The 19,549-nt window shown below is 39.3% G+C and overlaps 1 protein-coding gene across 3 annotated transcripts in view; it reads right to left on the bottom strand.

Moving 5' to 3' along the window:
- Positions 1-19,549, bottom strand: part of MTHFD1L (methylenetetrahydrofolate dehydrogenase (NADP+ dependent) 1 like) — a 154,560-nt gene that overhangs the window by 67,279 nt on the left and 67,732 nt on the right. For all 3 annotated transcript variants that reach the window (XM_082049792.1, XM_082049794.1, XM_082049793.1), the window contains one exon: positions 1,154-1,293. In XM_082049792.1, the coding sequence (XP_081905918.1) occupies positions 1,154-1,293 (140 nt within the window). The remainder of the gene's footprint in view (positions 1-1,153; positions 1,294-19,549) is intronic.

Genomic DNA, 19,549 nt, shown 5'->3' with positions numbered 1-19,549 from the left:
TTACTTTTGCCTCAAGCATTGGTCTTGGTCCATTTTATAGTTAACATCCCAATAAAAGTATCTGGTAGTCTGTGTGCCTCTATTACGCATTATACAAATGAAAGCTTTATACTTCTAAAGACACAAATCTGACAGAAAGACAGGTATTAAGACATCTTTGAGTCCTATTTTTGCTAGATTGAATGATAACACACAAGACTATATACCTGCCTTGATATGCATGGAAAAATATAATTAAAAATAAAGAAAACTTGCATTAGAAGTGGATTAAAAAGATAGTTCTATAATCCTGTCAACCTGAAAGACTGACAAAGGACAGCTCAGCTTTAGCTTGAAGAGGTGATTAGTTATAAGGGAGACCATGCATTCAAAAATGTTGTGGCTGTGGAAACAGCTTTGGTATTTTCACCCAGTGAGACTGTTTCCCTGGCAGCATCACTCACTTACATGCTGCTGGGCAGACAAAAGTGTTTCTAGGAGTTAAGTATCTGCCTGCGTGGCTAGCAGAATCTGGTCTGATTGTATGACTGAGGAATAAGTACTTCTACAATCAGTAATCAGTATGAGTATCTTCATGGCTTAAATAGCAAAAAATGATACACTAGTGACTTTTTTGCTAAACTGGGAAAACAGTTGCACAATTTTATCAGTTACCTTAGCATCCCCGAGGGAATTAACTTGAGGAGATTAAAAGGACAGAAAGAGTTCCCATTATTTCAGTGAAAGAAATCTCAAAATCTTCACTAACAATGTTCCCTGCTTCCGCTCACATACTGCAACCCGAGCTCTTCCCATTCCTCCTCAGCTGCCAACTTTCCCAGCCTGCGACTACTTCAGTGCACTAACAAATGCTATTTCAAAAGGCAGGGAAAAGAATACAGATACATATCATAACTTTTTTTTCATGCAAAAAAGCTTCCCTCCCTCAGCAAGATTTATTACTTATTCAGAGCTCTTTCATCCCTGTTCTCTCATTTGTGCCTTTCCATTCCTTCATTAACTTTGTAGGTAACATCGACATAAAGAGGTAACTCAGGAGGGATATCTAAATACTGCCCCATTAGCCACTCCCAATATTTCTTAAACCAAGATATTTTAGTTATTTCAAATATTAGCAAGAATTTTATTTTCCAAGAAAGGTGCAAAAACTTACATTTGGCCCACCTCCATGCATCTTCAAAGCCCTCACTGTAGCAACAAGTACAACCACGCTGGGAACCAAGCCAGAGGCTCTGCATTTGATGTTGAAGAATTTCTCCATCCCGATGTCAGCACCAAAGCCAGCTTCAGTTACTGTTAAACATTAAAACAAAACAAAACCAAACCAAACCACATATAAAACATGCTTTCAGTTAGACTCTATGGGATATTTCTACTTTAGCACACAGTGCACTTGAATATACACCAGTACTCAGTTTCAAATGAACTTTCAAATAGAGGTCTATTTACATTACTGAGTCTGATTAAAAAACTCTTCCCAACTCAGAAATAAATTCTCTCATTCTTGATATGTACAATATGTTATCAAAAGTAGTCACACAGGGGAAAAAACCCAAGCAATCCACATCAGTTGGAAGTAAAGGCATTTAAAAGCATCTAGTCCTCTAAAATAGCTATTTCTGCGTAATTATATTTATTTTAAATATCTGAAATTCTTACAGATCTAAGACTTCCCGGCATTATTGCTCCTTCCTTCATTTCACTGAATATGTGTTTTCATCATAATTAATGAACCCAAATTCTTGTAGGTTTGCAGAACTTCTGATCATCTCTTGCCTTTGTAGAGCAGATATTTAATTATAAACACAAACCAGCATTTACAGTCACGTCTCAGTTTTGAAGATACTATTAAACAGTGAATTCTATAATGGGACTTTGTACCTAATAAGTCATACATTCATTCAGGAAAAAAATCTGTGCAGAATTAGGATATGCCTGGCAACGTATTTTTAGAAAAGCTACAAATAAAAAAGAGGATGAACTGTATTAAATGATGTCATTCTCTTCAGAGCTAATTTGCTTGGATTTGCCAAATATCAATTCTTTCATTTGCCTCTTTTAAAATCCAAATAATTTACTTTTATTACACAAACACAAGCACAGAGCAATTCAAAAATTCAAGGGATTAAATCTCCTCTCGATTGAAAATTTGCCGATGAAACTGTTTCCCACCAGAACACACTGAAGAGCTGCGATCAATGCATGCCTCTGGAAGATGGGAAGGGACTTTCAGCCAGATAAGTGAGGCTGGGAAAATCACTCGCTTCAGAGGCTCCTGGACCTGACTCCAAGCAGGGCTGGTAAGGCACTCCCAAAACCCCAAGCAGCTTGCAACAACTAGTAAATTCCCTTTTCTTTCTCTCCCTCTTGCCAGCAGTTTTGACTCTCATGCTTAGGAGGGGACCACAAACAGCTGATTGAACATTTGGGGGCTGGAAACCTTCAGCAGGGTCAAGGAGGAGGAGGAGGGGGAGGTGCAGATCAGCTCTGCTGCTGGGGGAGAAAGTATCTTTCTGTTGGCAGCCGATGTGCTTCAGGAAGTCCCAGCCTTTGTGCATTTGTCCTCACCCCACCAGCCCCTTTTCCACCCCTTCGTTTCACACAGGCTGAAACAATTGTCTGTGTGGCTCTGCTGGGAGGGAGGAAATGGCTGCTGGGGCTGGGGGAGGAAGCAAGAGCTCCCAAACAAGGGGGTGGGCATGCGGGGGGAGCAAGGACCTCTCGAAATAGTAACATGGCAAGTGTCATGATTAATATTCTCCAAAACCATTGTAATAAGTATAATATATTTTTCTGAATAGCCCTAAGAAAATCAGACATACTAAACATGGAAACAAAACAAAAAAATAATAAAATGGTGGTTTATACACACACAATAATTCACAGGAGCAAAGCTAATGTCAGGATAAGTCATATTAAAAGCAGAGCCAGGGATCACATGTCTGTTTTCCAGTAACCCCCATTCTTCTTCTCCAGTCCCTTACGTGGCATAGTATGATTAATGAGAACTCTAAGCTAGGAATATATAATCATGATCAATCTTTAATATAAACAACAGATAAACCACCGAGTACTTGAGAGGGTGGGAAAATAATTTGTCTCTTACAGAGATTGCCAGCGTATACACATAGCAGTCTCCTAACATTGCCAAACAAAGTTTCCAGTGAGTTAATTCTTTTCATGCCAAGCCTTGTCAAGGGTCAGTTTTCCTTAGAGAAAGGGGGATTCCGAGTCTACCTTTCAGTGAGAGAAAAGCAGAGATTTCAGCCTTCCAGCAAGCACAGCAACAGCACACACAGCACTTCAGGGCTCTCGGGGGAATGCTCGACACCCTTCAGGCAGCTTAGGCAGCTCAGGAAAGCTGTGTGGGGAGGGGAGGCATTTATCTGGATAGCTGTGCATATTCCTCTATTCTTTGTAATGCTTCCTTTTGATACAGAGGGCAAAATGCACATTTGCCTAAACAACACAAATCCTATATCGACACTTGAAAACCTAAAAGAACACTGGTATTGTCCATGTGCTACAACACAGCGAATGGGATTTCTTCATTTGAGGTGGAGGAAAGGGAGAGGAATGTTTGAGCTTTCTCCAGTGTGCGGAAGGAAACAGGATGTAGTAGAAAAGCTGCCTGGATGAAAGTTGTTAACTCTCTTTTATTTCCTCAGAGGAACAGTGAGAAGATTAAGTAATATGCCAAGCTATTATATTTTTAAATCTTTGTGCTGAAACACTTAATACAATTACTTTCAGATTGTTTCCTGCTTTCCAAGGAAAACTTAAATGAAAAACAAACACAAACTTTAAATGGGGAGTTTCAAGCTAGTTTACATTTGGAGATTATGAGATAAAACAGCTAATCTCTTTAAATGCAACAACAGAAATTTAAAGTAATACATGGGTTCATTTATCTCAGTTACAATTTCTCATACATGATTTGTTAACAGAAGGCAATTACAGATTACAGGTGAACTGACAAAGATTTGGGGAACAAACATCTACCTAAGGAGATGCAGTCTGTTGGACCTCAGCTGAGGGAAAGTTTATGATGCAACCACTACTACCTGCCTACACAGAGTCTTTGCCCAGCTTCATCTTCCCTCCCTGAAAAGCTCTTTGTGCTGTCCCCTGCCAAGCACCATTTCCTAGCCCTGTGAACCTCTGCGGCCTGGGCTGCTGCCCTGCGAGCATGTCGGGGGGTTATAACACACATGATACCGCTGGTGTGATGTTAACTGCGTGCTTTGATTTCCTGGCCACATAAGTAGCAGTTTTAATGAAAGAGGTAAATGAATTGCCTTCAGTGAGCTCACACACACAGGGATTTGCACTTCCAGCCTGAGAACACAAGCCCGTGGCAACATATGCCAACCCAGATTGGTGATTTTATAGTCCTAGGCCTTGCTTTGCATTCCGGATCCTCTTCTTGCACTGCCAAGACTGGACAATGACCCACACAAATATGCAAAGACTATTTTTCTGGCTGTAATTTTCAGTGAGTACAGCTCTCCGGAGCTGTGGTCATAGAAAGTGCACAGCGTGGTCATATAAAGTGCAAAATTTAATTCTACAAATACTCTGCTGCTTGGTTTTATGCTTCAATTTTATAGCCCAAGTATCCTAAGGAACATTAGAATGAAGATTAAAAATTAAAATTTCATGTACCAGCAGTGCACTACCATTACATTACTTTTAGTAGTGAGCCACAAGTTAAATCCAGCAATTACTATACCCACATATATCAGAAGTAAACTGCATCAAAATGCTCTAATTATTGTTCAAATAATTTCTTCTCATAAAAGATCCATGTGAGGGTGACCAAAAGCTAGGCTCATTCTAATGCATCAGGGTAATTGAGAATCTTGTCTCAGAATAACAGTAGGCAAAATGCAACACACAATTGCTATATGCCTTTCTACAGGTCATTTATGTAACATTTATCTCACTCAGTTCAGCTACCAAAATAACCAATAAACCACAGTTTTCATTCAGAGCAAGTACACAAAATATCCAAGTTAGGTGTAAAAGGGAAAGGAAAAGCTCACAAATATGGAATTAGGCAATAGCAGTGATGAGAAGTGTGTCACCCAGTGTAAAGTCAGAACAAAGGATACTCTTCACCTAAGTCTCTAATTCCACTCCAGGGTTCAAGCAAATTAACAAATCACTCCTATGGTTTGCTTTCTTGTTTTTAATTAGCATAACCTTTTCGTGGAATTACTGCCTTGCCAAGCACACCTGGGAATATTTTATCACCTATGCAGGACAATAACTTAAATAGTCAGTGTCATGGTTTAAGCAGCTAATCAAATTTCTTTGTTACGCTTAATACAAAATGTAATTTTTCTCTGCCTAAAAATACATCTATCATGCTATACGTGCATAAAGTGGTTATGCATTAGCCTCACATTTACATACTGCTTAAGAGCCTTAGAGAAAATGATGTTTAGAATTTCAAGATATTTCACCCACAATTGAACTTCATGTAAACTGATGGCAACTTCTAGTGAAAGTAGCTTCTCCCTAGTTAGCCCTTTCTATCAACAAATCAATGTCAAAATAAAACGTTTGTACTATAAAGGGCCAAGTCAGACGTGTACACATGAGGCAAAGCTTCAGGACACGAATTGTGAGCCTGGATTCCTGAACAATGTAAAAGGAAATGGAAACTCTGAGCTGTGACCTGCCACTTACTCCCCACATGTAAACATATCTGTTCTGGTGCAGCTGTCTGCTGGTAAACTCAGGAAAAGAAGAGTTCAAAGTCACAGAGGCACGTAAACTGTGAACCTGGAGCTGAAGGCATGCTAGCTGTAAAGTACTGATATGTTCTTGTTTAAGTAAAAAATACCAAGGTGCACAACCACGAAGATAAAATAGGATGAACAGCGATTTATCTAACAGGATATCGTATTTTTGTTAGTATTGCTAGGGATGAATAAACCAGATGTTTGTCCATTCTGACTCTGGCAATTTATCTCATGTGAACTTCAATTATTATGGCTGATTTTGGAATGCAGCAGATAGTTTTTCTTTCCCTTCCCCCCCGCTCCGCCTTTTTTTCCCCCTCTCTCCTAACAGAGGGAGTTTTCGTGTTCATTTCTCTTCTGATACATTCTCAGATGGCATGCAACACAGGCGCTTGCAGCTACTGCTGCTGGACACGAAGTCCAGCAGAAAACTACACATGCATATATTAAGGCTGAACATTTTTTATGCCATTAAAAAAATAGCTTGCATCGGCTACCAAAGATTTTACCTCCTTATTGGAGGTAACAGGTACTTTTCACTTTTTGCTAAAGAAAGATGCCAGGGCAGTGTGTGCTCTGCAGAGGTATGGGCATTGCAGGTTTCTGACTGTTGACCATCAATGCATACTGTTGGATGAACCAGCAGATATGCCACTCCTGGCTTCTGAAGCCAAAAGGATCACACTTCTAATAGCTATTAATGCATTTTCTTCTGCAAGAAGTCCTACCAAAACAAACTTTATTCTCTGAAAGCAGATTATATGGAGTTATGTTCCGTAAATAGTAGATTACTACTCATTCGAGACTGTGTGGAAGTCTCTCTAAATGTAGACAGAGAACAGCCCACTTGTACAAGCATGCCTGAAGAGACACGCTATAGATTCCTGGTTTCTGGTTACACCAGCATACTCACCAACCCACAATACCCAAGCTCTAGTGCTTGAGACCCCTCCTACTATAAATTTCTTCGGAGAAAAAAAAAATAAATGTCCTAGAAATATTCAACTGCTTCACACAAACAAAATACTTCAGCTGAAAACAAGTATTCACATTCAAGTACCCTGCCATCATAGCTCATGACAGCAGCAGTTCAATTCATGCCACCATCCTCCAAAGGAGACTTGTCTCCAGTGGCCAAGAGTCCCAGGCAGCAGCTGACTGTCACTGCCTCCTGGCAGCAAGGGCTGCACTGGGAGCTCGGCTCTCAGGAATATACTTCAGCCATTTCAAGCTTTTGCTCAGATACATTTATTTTTCCACAAGAGATGAATTTTACTACTGAAATGCGGAGCAGCTTTAAATGAGAAACTAAAGGTTACAGCATAACCTCTCAGAGTTACTCACTTTAAATACCAATTGCTGCTGACTTTCCAAGATCATCCCATACATTAAACAAAAGCATAGGCACAATGACTCAGAGAGATTATCCTCAGACTATAGATGAAAAACAAGCAGAAAGTTTACTTTACTTACAAGTCAGACAGCTGAAGATAACTCTTAAATCTTGATTCTCTCAGAATTAAGGATACAATTCCTCTTTGGGGGTTTTACAGACCTGCTTATATATGTACGCTGCATATGTTGGATTTGAAATTTCGGGGTGTGTGTGGGGGGGAAATCAAACTGAAACCTCCAGGAGCTGACAGGAGTGGTGCTGTGTGACAGAAAGCACGTTCTGCACATCTCCACAGTTCTGCTTGCCTCCCCCTCTTGAAAATATACAGAAGTGCAACTATGGTAATTCCTGCCTACAAAATACCCATTTAGGGCATGGTTTTACACAATGGCTGAACCAAATGAGCACCCTGCTTTGCTAAAAGGGCAATTCCTGATCCCTTTTAATACTTCCACCTTTCTTTCTTGCTCCCTCCCTGCTGCTCAGACTTCGGCAGGTTTTGGCACTCATCTAATTGGAAGGTGAACTTGTGGAATTTGCTAACCAGAAAACAAACAAACTGAAAGACACAGAATTTTTTATTTCATTTTTTTTCCATTGGGTTAGATTTGAATCAGTTGAAGTGAGACCAGACAAGTGTGTGAACATATTAAAACAAGCAACAGAAGCAGACAAGCAGAGGCAGGGGAAGGAAGGGAGATGCATTTCAACAGTGGTAAACTGTTAATTCATCCCTAGCCACCTTGTCAAACCATACTGTGATATTTCAGTTGTAAAATTTGACATCTTCTCGCAGCTCACTAATAACAAGCTCGTTATTTAGATTTATCACCAGCCATAAAAAACTTGAAGATGTCTTACAAACCACAAGCAATTCATTCTAATAGAAATAAAGTGAGGTGTATGTGGCTTCACAGGCTACATGTTTCTCTGAATCCCTCTGCTAAGCCTGCTGGGTTTTAGAGCCGCTTTCTCTTAACTTCTGTGCCCTATACTCATGTAAAGATCCATAACTTATAGGCTAAGTGTTGGCCCCTGACATGAATGGCTGAATGGCATAGCTGAATATCCTAAGCAAATATACACAGTTCTCCCCTTTCTGACCTCCTTCTTTACAATATTAACTAGAAAAATTCTAACAAAAGAAGTGTGTCTTTCAGGCTTCATTCTTTTACCATTCACAGCACGTTTCCTTTCAGGTAACAGAGTATCATTTGCTCATAAGACAGATGACCACATTTTTAAAAAGGAGCACAATTTATGGCACAGGAATAAGGCAATTACGTTATCTCATACTTAAGAGATCATCATGGCCTTTGGCAAAGAATTATTAGCCTTCTGGTAATCACAAAATTAAAACCTCACCACTTTTTTATATGGAGTTGTGTGAAAGGAATAATTAACAGCAGCACTGATGGCCCTTCATTTAAAGCCGTTCTACAGTTCCCTGACTGCAAGGCATATATTAACTCAACTCATGGTACCCATAGTATTACCCTAAGTGCTTAAAATAAATTTCATCACACCTAAACCATGTTTCTTTCTGGGTATATCTCACTAATAGACTTTCATTTACTTTCACTTTAAAAAGATCCAGTTGGCTGAAGCTCCTGCCACAAATGCACATTCCATCAAAACGAAGCTGCTTTTTGTTGAGCTCTCAGGTTTTGGCTCCTCCTACTGCCTTTGAAAGAGCTACAGAAAATGGACTTTGAACATGCTTTAAGAAGTCACGATACAGGCATCTGGAAAACACTGACTTCAATAGGCAGGCAGAAAGCCTGAAGATCTCTTCCCTAGAAATATTCTACCCATTTCATCAAATGGTCATGAAGTAACACCTGCCTTAGCACCAATATTGTACTGATTCATGAAAAAGGAAAGAGAGGACATAAAGAAGAGAACACCACTTCAGTATACACCCTGGTAGGTGACATAATTTCAAAAGAGCAGCAGAACTACAATCAGGCAATGAGTGATACAGGTAGCGAATAACTAATACTTTTTTTTTTCCCCACAGCCATACAAGGTACATTCAGAGACTATCATAACTCAGAGACAACTCCATCTAACCACTCACCACCACACGCCAGGCTGTGGGTATTCACACGCTCCTGCATGCCTTCAGATGGGCACAGCTGCAAGAGGCAGCAAGGCCAGGACATCACTTTGCCAGCCACATGCACTCCTCCTTGTTCTCACCACAAAACAAAAGCACCTGTTCATGGATGGTTGGACAGAGGTGTCAGCTGCAGCTTTGGTGGATGCCACACAACAAAGAGCCATCACTGAATCATGATGATCAATGCTCCTGTCACTTGGTGCAATCACCCGAGGCATGCCAGGCACAGATCATCAATCACTGCAGTGTAAGCCTACCCCATAATGCATGCAACGATTTGCCTTGGGCTGCTGCTTTGTTAAAACTCCCTCAAACTCTTAACTGAGGCACACATTATGGGCAGTATTCCCCACTCTGCCCTTTTAAAGTCTTGGGGAGTGCCTGGTTATTATGATTACCATTTCACCCATGATTTTGGCACTGTATTTTCAGTGCATGCATGCAGCAAATCCTCCTTGTAGGAGGAGGTTTCATTCCACTTAGTCTTTGCTAGGAGACAGAATGCTTTTTCTTCATGATTGGCCTGGGAGGAGACACCACCACCACTATTCTTGACAAAACTAATGAGCCATGTTTTAGAAATCCATGGAAAAGGGCATCTCCTGTTATGTATCCCCAGGAAGAAGAGCATTCCACCACACTAGCAGTTTGTCTTGATGAAAAAATTGCACAGCGAAACCTCTGATGCAAAGGCTGTAAATTACAAGACCATCTGAGAGCTTAGCTGGATAGCTCTGTGCTGGTGGAAATTCTACAAAGTGTGTGATAGATGTTTCAAACACACAAAGAATTTAAGATAATACACAGAATGACTTTCCACAGAGAGAGCACAGGATACTGTTTGTAGTATTTTACAAGATGTGAAAAAATTGCTAGTGGTGAGAAAATGCAGCACAAGCCACGGAAGAGCAGATGAGGATAAAAGAAGCAGGCACATAAAGCCCACTGTGCTACACAGACCTTATGTAACAGCCACAAGCATGGAGAAATACAGCGGGAGCAACTTCTGAAATCATGGAAGATTTTCAGATGTAAGCCCTCCAATACCTTCTGTATCCACATTAGCTCGGCATTAGCTTGGTTTTAATCGCCTATATTTTTAAAATAAACTCGACAAAGCCGGTATTTGAAACTCTGTTCAAAGTGTAAGATTGATGGCTTGTGTCAAACTTATTAATATGTATTTACTGTTTTCCCTGTAATTTTTGGATAAGGAAAAAGGACTCAGCTGGTTAAAATTGCTGTGGAAAATAACTGTGTGTGTTGAACCATATGTGTGTACATATGTGTAATCTGTCTTAGAGAAAGAATTATAAACTGAGGAGAGTGAAGGTACTAAGGTCACACACCAACAAATCCCACATGGAGAAGGATTTTCCTACATGGATTTCCCAATTAAGAACACAACCAAAATCAAACCAAACCATAATTCTACTAGTTTACAAGCCAAATCCTTTCAACTGCTCAGGGCTAATCCTTCAATGCCTATTGTGAGTTTCTCCACTTAACCGCAATTCATGTAATCAAGGCAACAGAATTGCCATTGCAACCTACTCATTACCATTTTTGCAATATTTGTACATTATTAGTGGATACTCCGTTACTAAAGATTATAAATCATTGATTTATTTTTCAGTTCCTGTTAATAATTGCCTATCACCTTGTCATCTCAGCTACACTTTTGCCCTTGGCCTTCCCCCGCATTTTTGTGCTTTTTCACTCCTCGTGCAGCAAAGGACCCCAAACCGTACGCTCAGTTCCTAATTGGCTGCAGGAAAAGCTGAATCTGCAACCTTTGATTTATGAAGCTGTTACTCAGCCTCTTGGGAGCTCTGTTTGAGATGCAGTAGATGAAGGCAGAGGATAGACGCAGCATCCTCATGCATGTAAAGCATCTGCTCTGTCCCTGAAGCTTCATTCCCACTCAGAGATTGCAGCTGGGGCCAAGCTGAAGATGCATTACAAGCATGTGCCTTATTACTTCAGGAAGCAAAGCTGAAGAGTTTGAGATTGTCAGCTTCGATAAAGCTGTCAGCATAGCAAATCAAGGATAAAGGGATCAACAAAAAGACCCACCATATAAAAGACAGATAGGCCACTCAAATATGTACAAATATGTAGCCCACATTTTGTCTTACTGTATTTGAGTCGAATCTGTTTTCTCAATCAAATCAAATTAATTACAGGGCAGTTATATAAAACTGCAAAAATAAAATGACGAGGTCAGAGCAGCAGACTGACCCTGATATATCACTTAGGATATTAATCTTTTCTTTTAATGTTTTATTTTATATAATCAGAAAACAGTCTCTGAACACTATCAAATACTGTCAACATCTGACCTTCAAAAGCACTTTGGACATCTGCCAAAGCAACACTCTTCCCATTAGCAAATCATACTGGCCATACATAACCTAGTATTATTTGCAATCTAATTAACATGTTTAGAAATGGTTTAAAAATATATTTATATGACTAGTCATGAATTATTGATATTTTTCTTTAAAGTTAATCCCACCAGGTTATATGATCAGATATGTAAGCAAACTTAATTTATGTTTTCAAAGAGAAATAACAATTTCTTTTAAAATTATTATATTTAGACATTTTCAGCATAGAATAACACACACGGTCTGTTGTTTGAAAATTTAAAAACCAAACCAAAACAAACCCCAGTTTGAAGTCAGCCTACTTTCTGAGAAATCACAGTATTTTTCTTTTATATTGTCTTATAGAGTATGTAATAAAATTTATGAGGCAAAATAAAACATCTGCAAATAAAAAAATCTTAGGAACCTTCTGCATGTGCATTTTTCTTCCAAGAACATCTAAAGACATACTGTAATCTTTTCCCCAAACCATGACTTTATTTCAATTGGGCTGGTAGGGAGGGTAGCACAGGACAAGAAAACATTTTGGAGTTCCGATCCCAAAGACAATGTAGCTTTGAACAATTCTGCCTGAAGACACCCATTAACTGAGCTCTTAGTGTGCACATGTTTATGGAATAGCAGCAGAAAACACAAAATCAATTCTGCTAAATATAAACTTGTACTGGATTATATTAAATCTCTGCCAACTATAACTGCCATAATAAAAAATGGAAATACACGTATTTATGTCCTTACCACGTTTCGCATTTCTATTGACTCCTCTGGAGCCTTGAAAATGTAAGTCAACAGTTCACAAAGTAAATACGCATATAAACAAATATTGGCCCCTTCATATTTGTACATTATTAACAATTTTAATTATAAAAGCTAGCAGGCAACAAAGCACTCCTGCCTGCAGATTCAGAACAATGGCTCAGAAAACAAAAAGCAAAGCAAAGGTTTCTCCAACATGACGGACATGTCTGAAGAAACCTAATTCTTATGCAAGTAGTCCATAAAAAAGAATATTAGATTTCAGTATCAAAAAGCCAGTAAAACAAACAAACAAAAAATCTAATAAAGACCTTTCATTTCCAAATGATATTAAAAATAAACCATCCACTAAAATTGAAATTCAGCCTTTGAAAAGGGACTTGAACTCTTTATGCATACTCTGCCCTACTGACCCTTGCTAAAGGGTGTAAGTCAATATGAAATACTCACAAATGAAGACAGGATGATGGATTTTCTGCCAAATAACCCCAAGCAAAAGTAACGCTGTTAGCTAGGGAGCCTGCTTTTATTTCCTTTGCCAAGTGATAAATTGGGAGAACTTCCTAGCATATATTATGTTTTACTGTTTGTATTTTTTTAACCTCTGGTTCTTCTCTTTTTATAAATAAAAGCAATGCAGCCAGTAGGTAACAAAAGAACAAAAGGAACTGCTTATTTGCTTCATACAAGCTGGGAGTTTTAAAACTAGGTAAGATGGCTACTTGAGGAGGGAAGGGAAAATGAATAGGACAGAAGTTGCAATGTCATCAGTTTCTACTCAGTAGAATGGTATTTTATCAGGAACTGGGGCAGTGCCTCTACTTTCTGAACAAATGACAGATCCTTCCTATCTATTTTTACCTCTGGATAACTGTCCTGAGACCAGGCATAAAGGATAGCCCTTAACAGTTGTACACTCCATACCTTTAATTTATGAATGTCATTGACAGAGGGAAGAGTTGAGTTAAGCTCTAACATGTTGCAGAAGAGGTCAGCATATAGAGCATTAAAATACCATGTCAGCTTGTCAGTGAATTTCTGACGCATGTTTAAGTACTGGCAGTTGCCATGGTTCTACAAAAGTCCTGTTACCTTAAAGTTCTTACTACTGTAGTGTTTGGCATCTCTCCATTTGCTCTGGTGAGAGAGTTCTTGCCCCTAAGAAAGTTTCGAAACTGAATAAACCAATCAGGAAGAACGGGATTACATATGCAGGCATGGAGGCTGAAATTACCTGTGTAAGGCCATGAAGCTAGTCAAGGATGGAGGTGGTCACAAGCTGTATGTATGCCTCCTGACATGCACTACAGTGCCTCAGCCACGAGACCAGCAGTTCTCAACCTGAGAACGTGAGCTGCTGGTGACAAATGATGGACTCAGCAGCTCTATCTCCATGTCTTTTCCTGGGCAAGGAGGAGCAGCAAGGACATGTCTCCTCAGGACACCAGCTCCTCAGGAGCCAGCCAGCTCTGCTTACCAGACACCAGCAGGAACACTCACGCTGCCCTTCCCGCTTCCCCATCATCACCGTGGGAGATCCCCTGGGAATACGATCCCCGTCCAAACACAATTGCATGACATCTCCCTTCTGCTCTGAAAACCCACTATGAAGAAAACAAAGCGTGGCTTTCTCAAATAAGGTATGTATGTCCAATTCTCCACTTGCTTGGTGGAGATGGATGGGACCACCAGCACCAGACCAACACATACATGGTGCCACTTCACAGCTCTTAGTCTGTGAGAAAACCATATATTTTCTTTTGCCAGAGATGCACACAGCAATATCCATCCACCAGCAAAGTTTAAAAAAAACTTGAGAACAACCATGCAAGGCCATGCTATCGCTTCATTATCTTCTAATGCCATTGTTATGTTTTAAATTGCTTTCCTCACACTGAAATCACCCATGAATTGAAACTTCTCTAAATGTACCAATTAAAATTCCTGGTCTTTCACATGACATCTGGGCTGAGAACAGTGGTAACTCCTGGTCTCTAGGAGGAAAAGCAGCCAAATGCATAGTTTTGTTACCATACAGCGTGGACATTTGAGCAGAGATATGTAACTAGTAATTATATGAGCTTTAGAACAAAGGAAAAGACAGACAGTGTTGCTACAATAGAGAAAGAGTGTCAGAGCTTGCCAAGGAAACTAAACCAAGTTGCAAGTGTCTTCACCCACACGAATTAAAAAGTAGAAGCTATAATAATAAAGTAAGGTCAACATATTAAAGCTGAAATTAAAAAAAATATATAGAAGAGCTGAATGCACTACTCTTAATGAAGAGTGAATCAGGAATTTCAAAATCCTGGAAGAAAAAACAAACCCCATACAACGTAAAGCTTGTATCAGCATTTTAAATAAGTTTATTTTCTGTTGGTGCCTTGTATCTGAAAAGTATCAAAACCTGTACGTAAGTAATTTAGAGGAGTGGGGAGAAATCTGAGTGACTGTAGGCTTAACGGTTTTCAAACAGATTTTTGAGAAAAGAATAATTTAAAAAAATTTGAGATAAGTAAGAACGATAAGCTTTGTTTAGCAGAGGCAGGCTATGCCAGATACAAACCTTTCTCCAGTAACAAAAATGTGACAACATCTCATCAGTGTGGCCTTCAGGAGGAAAACGTGCTACAGTAATACAGAGGAATGTGTCAGCAAGACTAGAAAAAAATATAGACACATGATTAAGAGAGAGGAGAATACTCAGCCATGACAGGAGAATTGTGGGACAGGAGAGGACCAGCCTGAGAGCTCTAATTTCCTATTTGCTAAACAACCTCAGCAGAACGAGTAACGCTGATGACAAAGTTTGAAAGCATCGCCAAGGTGGAGAGGAACCAGATATGACACAGGAAAAAGCTGCTGTGGTGTTTAGAAAGAAATGAAGAGAAACAGATTTGAAAGTTATTAGTAAGCAGCCATTGCCACTGGAGATCAACGACACAAATCTGACCTGCAATTTGGGAACTTCGTACTTCCAAACATCAGAGTGTGGGAGCCTACCAGTATTGTCAATCACAGAATGAGTGATGTAAGGAAAATGAGGAAAAAAATGGTGATTGATTTGAAGATAAACACCAGCAAGGCAAGATTGACTTCGCAGAGCTCTGTGCATGCACGTATGTTGAAGAAATTGAATACTGTAACAGATGCAACACCTAAAAACGCAGATAGGCTGTGTTATAGGAAAGGCAAGCCTAGAAAAGATTAGACAAGTTGTGTTTGTTTAGTTTGACAGACAGTAAAAAAATTATCACCTGCAAAAGAAAAGACTAAGCTGGAAAACAGTTTTACAGAACAAGAGTAAATCAGTCCAAATTGGCCACAGAAACCCAGCTAACTTACCAGCAGTAGCAGCAAGAGTTAAAAATTCCAGCTAGTTTCAAACTGGAGCTCAGTCAGTTTATGAAGGAGATCATCTGATATACTTGTCAGATAAAGCAGAGAATGCAACTAAATGGCTGATGATTTATAATCGCATGTTCTTTTATTCCTGTAAATTGCCCCTCATCATTCTGGATATCAACAACAGATTTGGGAAAGCACATTCACAAATATGTTTTGTAGTGAGGGAATGCCATGTGAATTTTTAACACTTTGCAGATTTATTTTTTCTTTAATGGGAAGAAGATAAAATCTCACAAGACGGTCCATAAAGTGGGAGCTTTTATCTTCAAAATAGCATCACCTCTCCTTATTGGGCATAATACCACTTTTAAAATGAAAAGTTTAATATTAGTTAGACATAATTCATTAGTTCACAATCAATATCAACTTTTAGTTTAGAGCTTAGCTTTGCATAGTTTACAAGCTCCCAGTTAATTCAACTCTGAAATACAGTGACTGAATATTTCCTGACACACAAAAATGTTCACAACAGCTCTCTTCTACCCAATCTTCCTTCTGAAAAGTTTTATTTTGGAATGTATGCTAAAGATCAGAACTGCCAGAAGCAAAAGTTTCAAGAGATCTGCACTGAAAATGTGGAGTCACTCAGGGCTTTCTCAAAGACTCTGAACACAAAAAGAGATAAGAAAAGTTTTGATTGTCATTTGGCATAATAATTCATAAATTACTGCAAGACTGTGTTAAGCATTTTCTGCAATAGAAAGTCATTTAAATCATTGTCACCTGACCTTCAGTGGCAGCAATCCGTAAGCAAGGGATGCATGATTTGCACTCAGATTATTTGTGACGAAACTGTAAGTAAGCTTAGCTTTCAGGAACTTTGAATTCCTGTCAGTGAAAGAAAATGTGTCGCATGACGTCTCTGAAGACTTTCCAGCTTACTGGTAAGAAAATTTGCTAAGATTTTAAAAGCAACAGGTAAGAGGAGAAGATGTTTTGTTTCCTCTTTACAACATGTGAAAGAAATTGAATTTACTTTTACCTTGAGAAATGTGAAGAAAGAAATAAAAAGGACACTTGGGATGTGAATGGCATCACCATTCCCAAGTGAATGGCAAAGATTCACAATCCTCTTGCAGCAATGGTGCCTTATTTTGCAGTTTGTGGTACCACTATGTCTTGTGCTATTAGGCCATGATTTTAAGAGCCTTGCAGCAACACTGGCTAACACAGTATCATCTTTCTCCCCAACAGCCCACTGCCACAGTTGTGCTAAGTACAGCTGCTTGAGCAGCTGCATTATGAATGGGATCAGAGAAAACACTGCAAAATTTTTAACATCCCTTTTCTAGTTTGTAGCACACACGTTTCAGAGTAGGCCAGTAACACCTACACTGATAATGCTGTCAACCACCATGTACCACGAAACTGTAGCATGGCTTTAACACATAAAGCAAGAAAAAACCCACATTGGTTCAAAGAGCATAATGTTGGAATGTAATCGTATTACATTTTATTTCTTGTGAAAATAATGCATGAAGAAGTCAGAGATGAAATAACACAAGGTAGAAAGATGCTGGAGAGAATGTGAAAAATTAAAGCTCTCTGGAGGGTCACCACATGGATCCCCTTCCTAGTGGTATTGAACAACATAAAAAATTAAAAGGAAATCCTTGAACTCAACTTTTAAATGTAATAATATCACATGTACTACGGGTGCCAAAAGAAGTTTAGCCAAAGTATTTTGGCTTTATTTCTTTTTTAGGAAAAACACTACTACTAAGAACATAGATAGAAGTGTCTTACGACATTTAAAAAAGATTATTCACTTAGTGTATTAAACTCATACAAATTTTATTAGGTGGTTTATAAACTTATTATACAATGTCTACTATGAGAATTATGTAAAATGGATACCCTTTGAAATACTTCATATGTACTGAACAGACAGAGCAGCTAGCATTATTAGTTTATTCTAACAAGAGTACCAGCACAATAAAGAGTCAGTTACTTAGCTTATAAAAATTTACTGCATCTGCTTGAGTGTATACCATTAAAAATGTGTGACGAAGTCTTTCCAATTACATCAAGTGGACCAACTAAAGAAAGAAACAGAAAAGGAACCTTTTCTATGAAAGGCACCAACAGCTTGCAGTGACCTCCCTCTTGTCACTTGATATGCCACAAGGAAAGACAAAGGCACACTTAACCTTGCTTAGCACAGTGTGCTCTCAGCATTGAATGGGATGGGCTTACCAAGAGTAGGAAAGAAAGCAATCACCAATCAGGTAGTCCAGGCCTGAAAAAAAAACTTCAGAAGGACTTCGGTTTAGGATTCCAAAAACATATTCGTGCTTCACTTTTTTTCTGACTTACAACAATGCCTCTCCTCAGCTGAAACACCTTCGAGAGATTAAAGAGGTGGATAGGACAACCTGCTGAGTTGTTTATTACAATAATTTCTGACATACTGGCAAATACGTCTCAGGAAAGCTCATTCCTTTTTCATCCTTTAAGTCTTCAAAACACCTCCTGGGCAGCCTGCATTCACTGAATAAAAATCCTAGTAGTTCATCCTTTCTATTCACCTTAACAGAGTATTAAGAAACAATCAGACTGATGCAGAAAAGGAACTTGAGGCCAACACAGGAGGAAGAAGGATCAGCAGAGAGATGGGATGCAAGAAGACCCGATGATATTAAATGCATTAAGCATCAGAAATTATTACCTCTTCCCGAGCAAAACACCAGACTCATCACTAGGAGTGACCAACTTCATTCTGTGTTGATAAAGTTACCAAAATTTCCCTCTCCTTTTTTTGGTTTATTGATATCTCCTTTACCTTCTTACCAAGGCTGCCTGCATACATGCCCACAGGAGTCAACAAGGACTGCAAAACACTTTGTCCTCATGTCATGCCTGAAAGGTGACAAGTTGGTATGGGCTCTGTAGTCTAGTCCCCTACATCTCTGGGTGCAATTCATGGCACTTCTCTCTAAACAAGACTGTATCACCAATGAGACACTCAAGACATCAGCAACCAGAATAAATACCATCCCACTGATGCTTCTTTGCACTCTTTCCTCCGCTCTCCCCAACATGAGACATGCCTACTGAAATGCAAAGACTCTCTCACTATTCCTCTACTTGCAAATTACACCAAGAATTCCTGCCCCCCTCCTCCCCTCACCCACCCCCGGAAACTACCACAAAAAAGAAAACTGCTGGGTGAGCAGAACAGCAATACTACTGTGATAAAGGCAATTTTTCCTGTGCTTTGCCAGCTGCCTGTCAGTAGGCACTTGTCACCTCTTGCCTCTCGAGTAACAAGCAAGTCTTTCTAAGGCAAGGACTTTATATTTTGTTCCGCATACATCCAGTGCTTATGAATGAGACTCTTAACTGGCAGCAGTTACAAAGTGGTTGAACCCGAGCACAGTTTCCCAAATCCCTGAGAAATGTGTCTGCATGTTTAAGAACACCCAAAACTGTTTTGCGAAATGCTTCGTTCCTATACTGCAGCATCTTACATGGCAAAATATTACCAGGAACACTTAGCTCCTTAAACAGTGTAACCTTTGGAGCTTAAATCATGTATTTTGCAATATACATCATACATTATATTGATCCAAACATGAGAATTCTGCTGTCAGAGAAACAAATACAACAGTTCTTTGTTCACTTAAGGCAATCACTCTAAACTACCCATGAAAATCTTCCTCAAAGCAGTGGTGGGAAACTACAGAGGAAAGAAAGATGAGGCATAGAGGTAATTTCAGAAGAGGAC

Source organism: Streptopelia decaocto, assembly GCF_964273445.1.
Source record: "Streptopelia decaocto genome assembly, chromosome: 3".
Lineage (NCBI taxonomy): Eukaryota > Metazoa > Chordata > Aves > Columbiformes > Columbidae > Streptopelia > Streptopelia decaocto.
The sequence above is the reverse complement of the archived record's forward strand: the minus strand, read 5'-3'. Positions and strand labels throughout refer to the sequence as shown.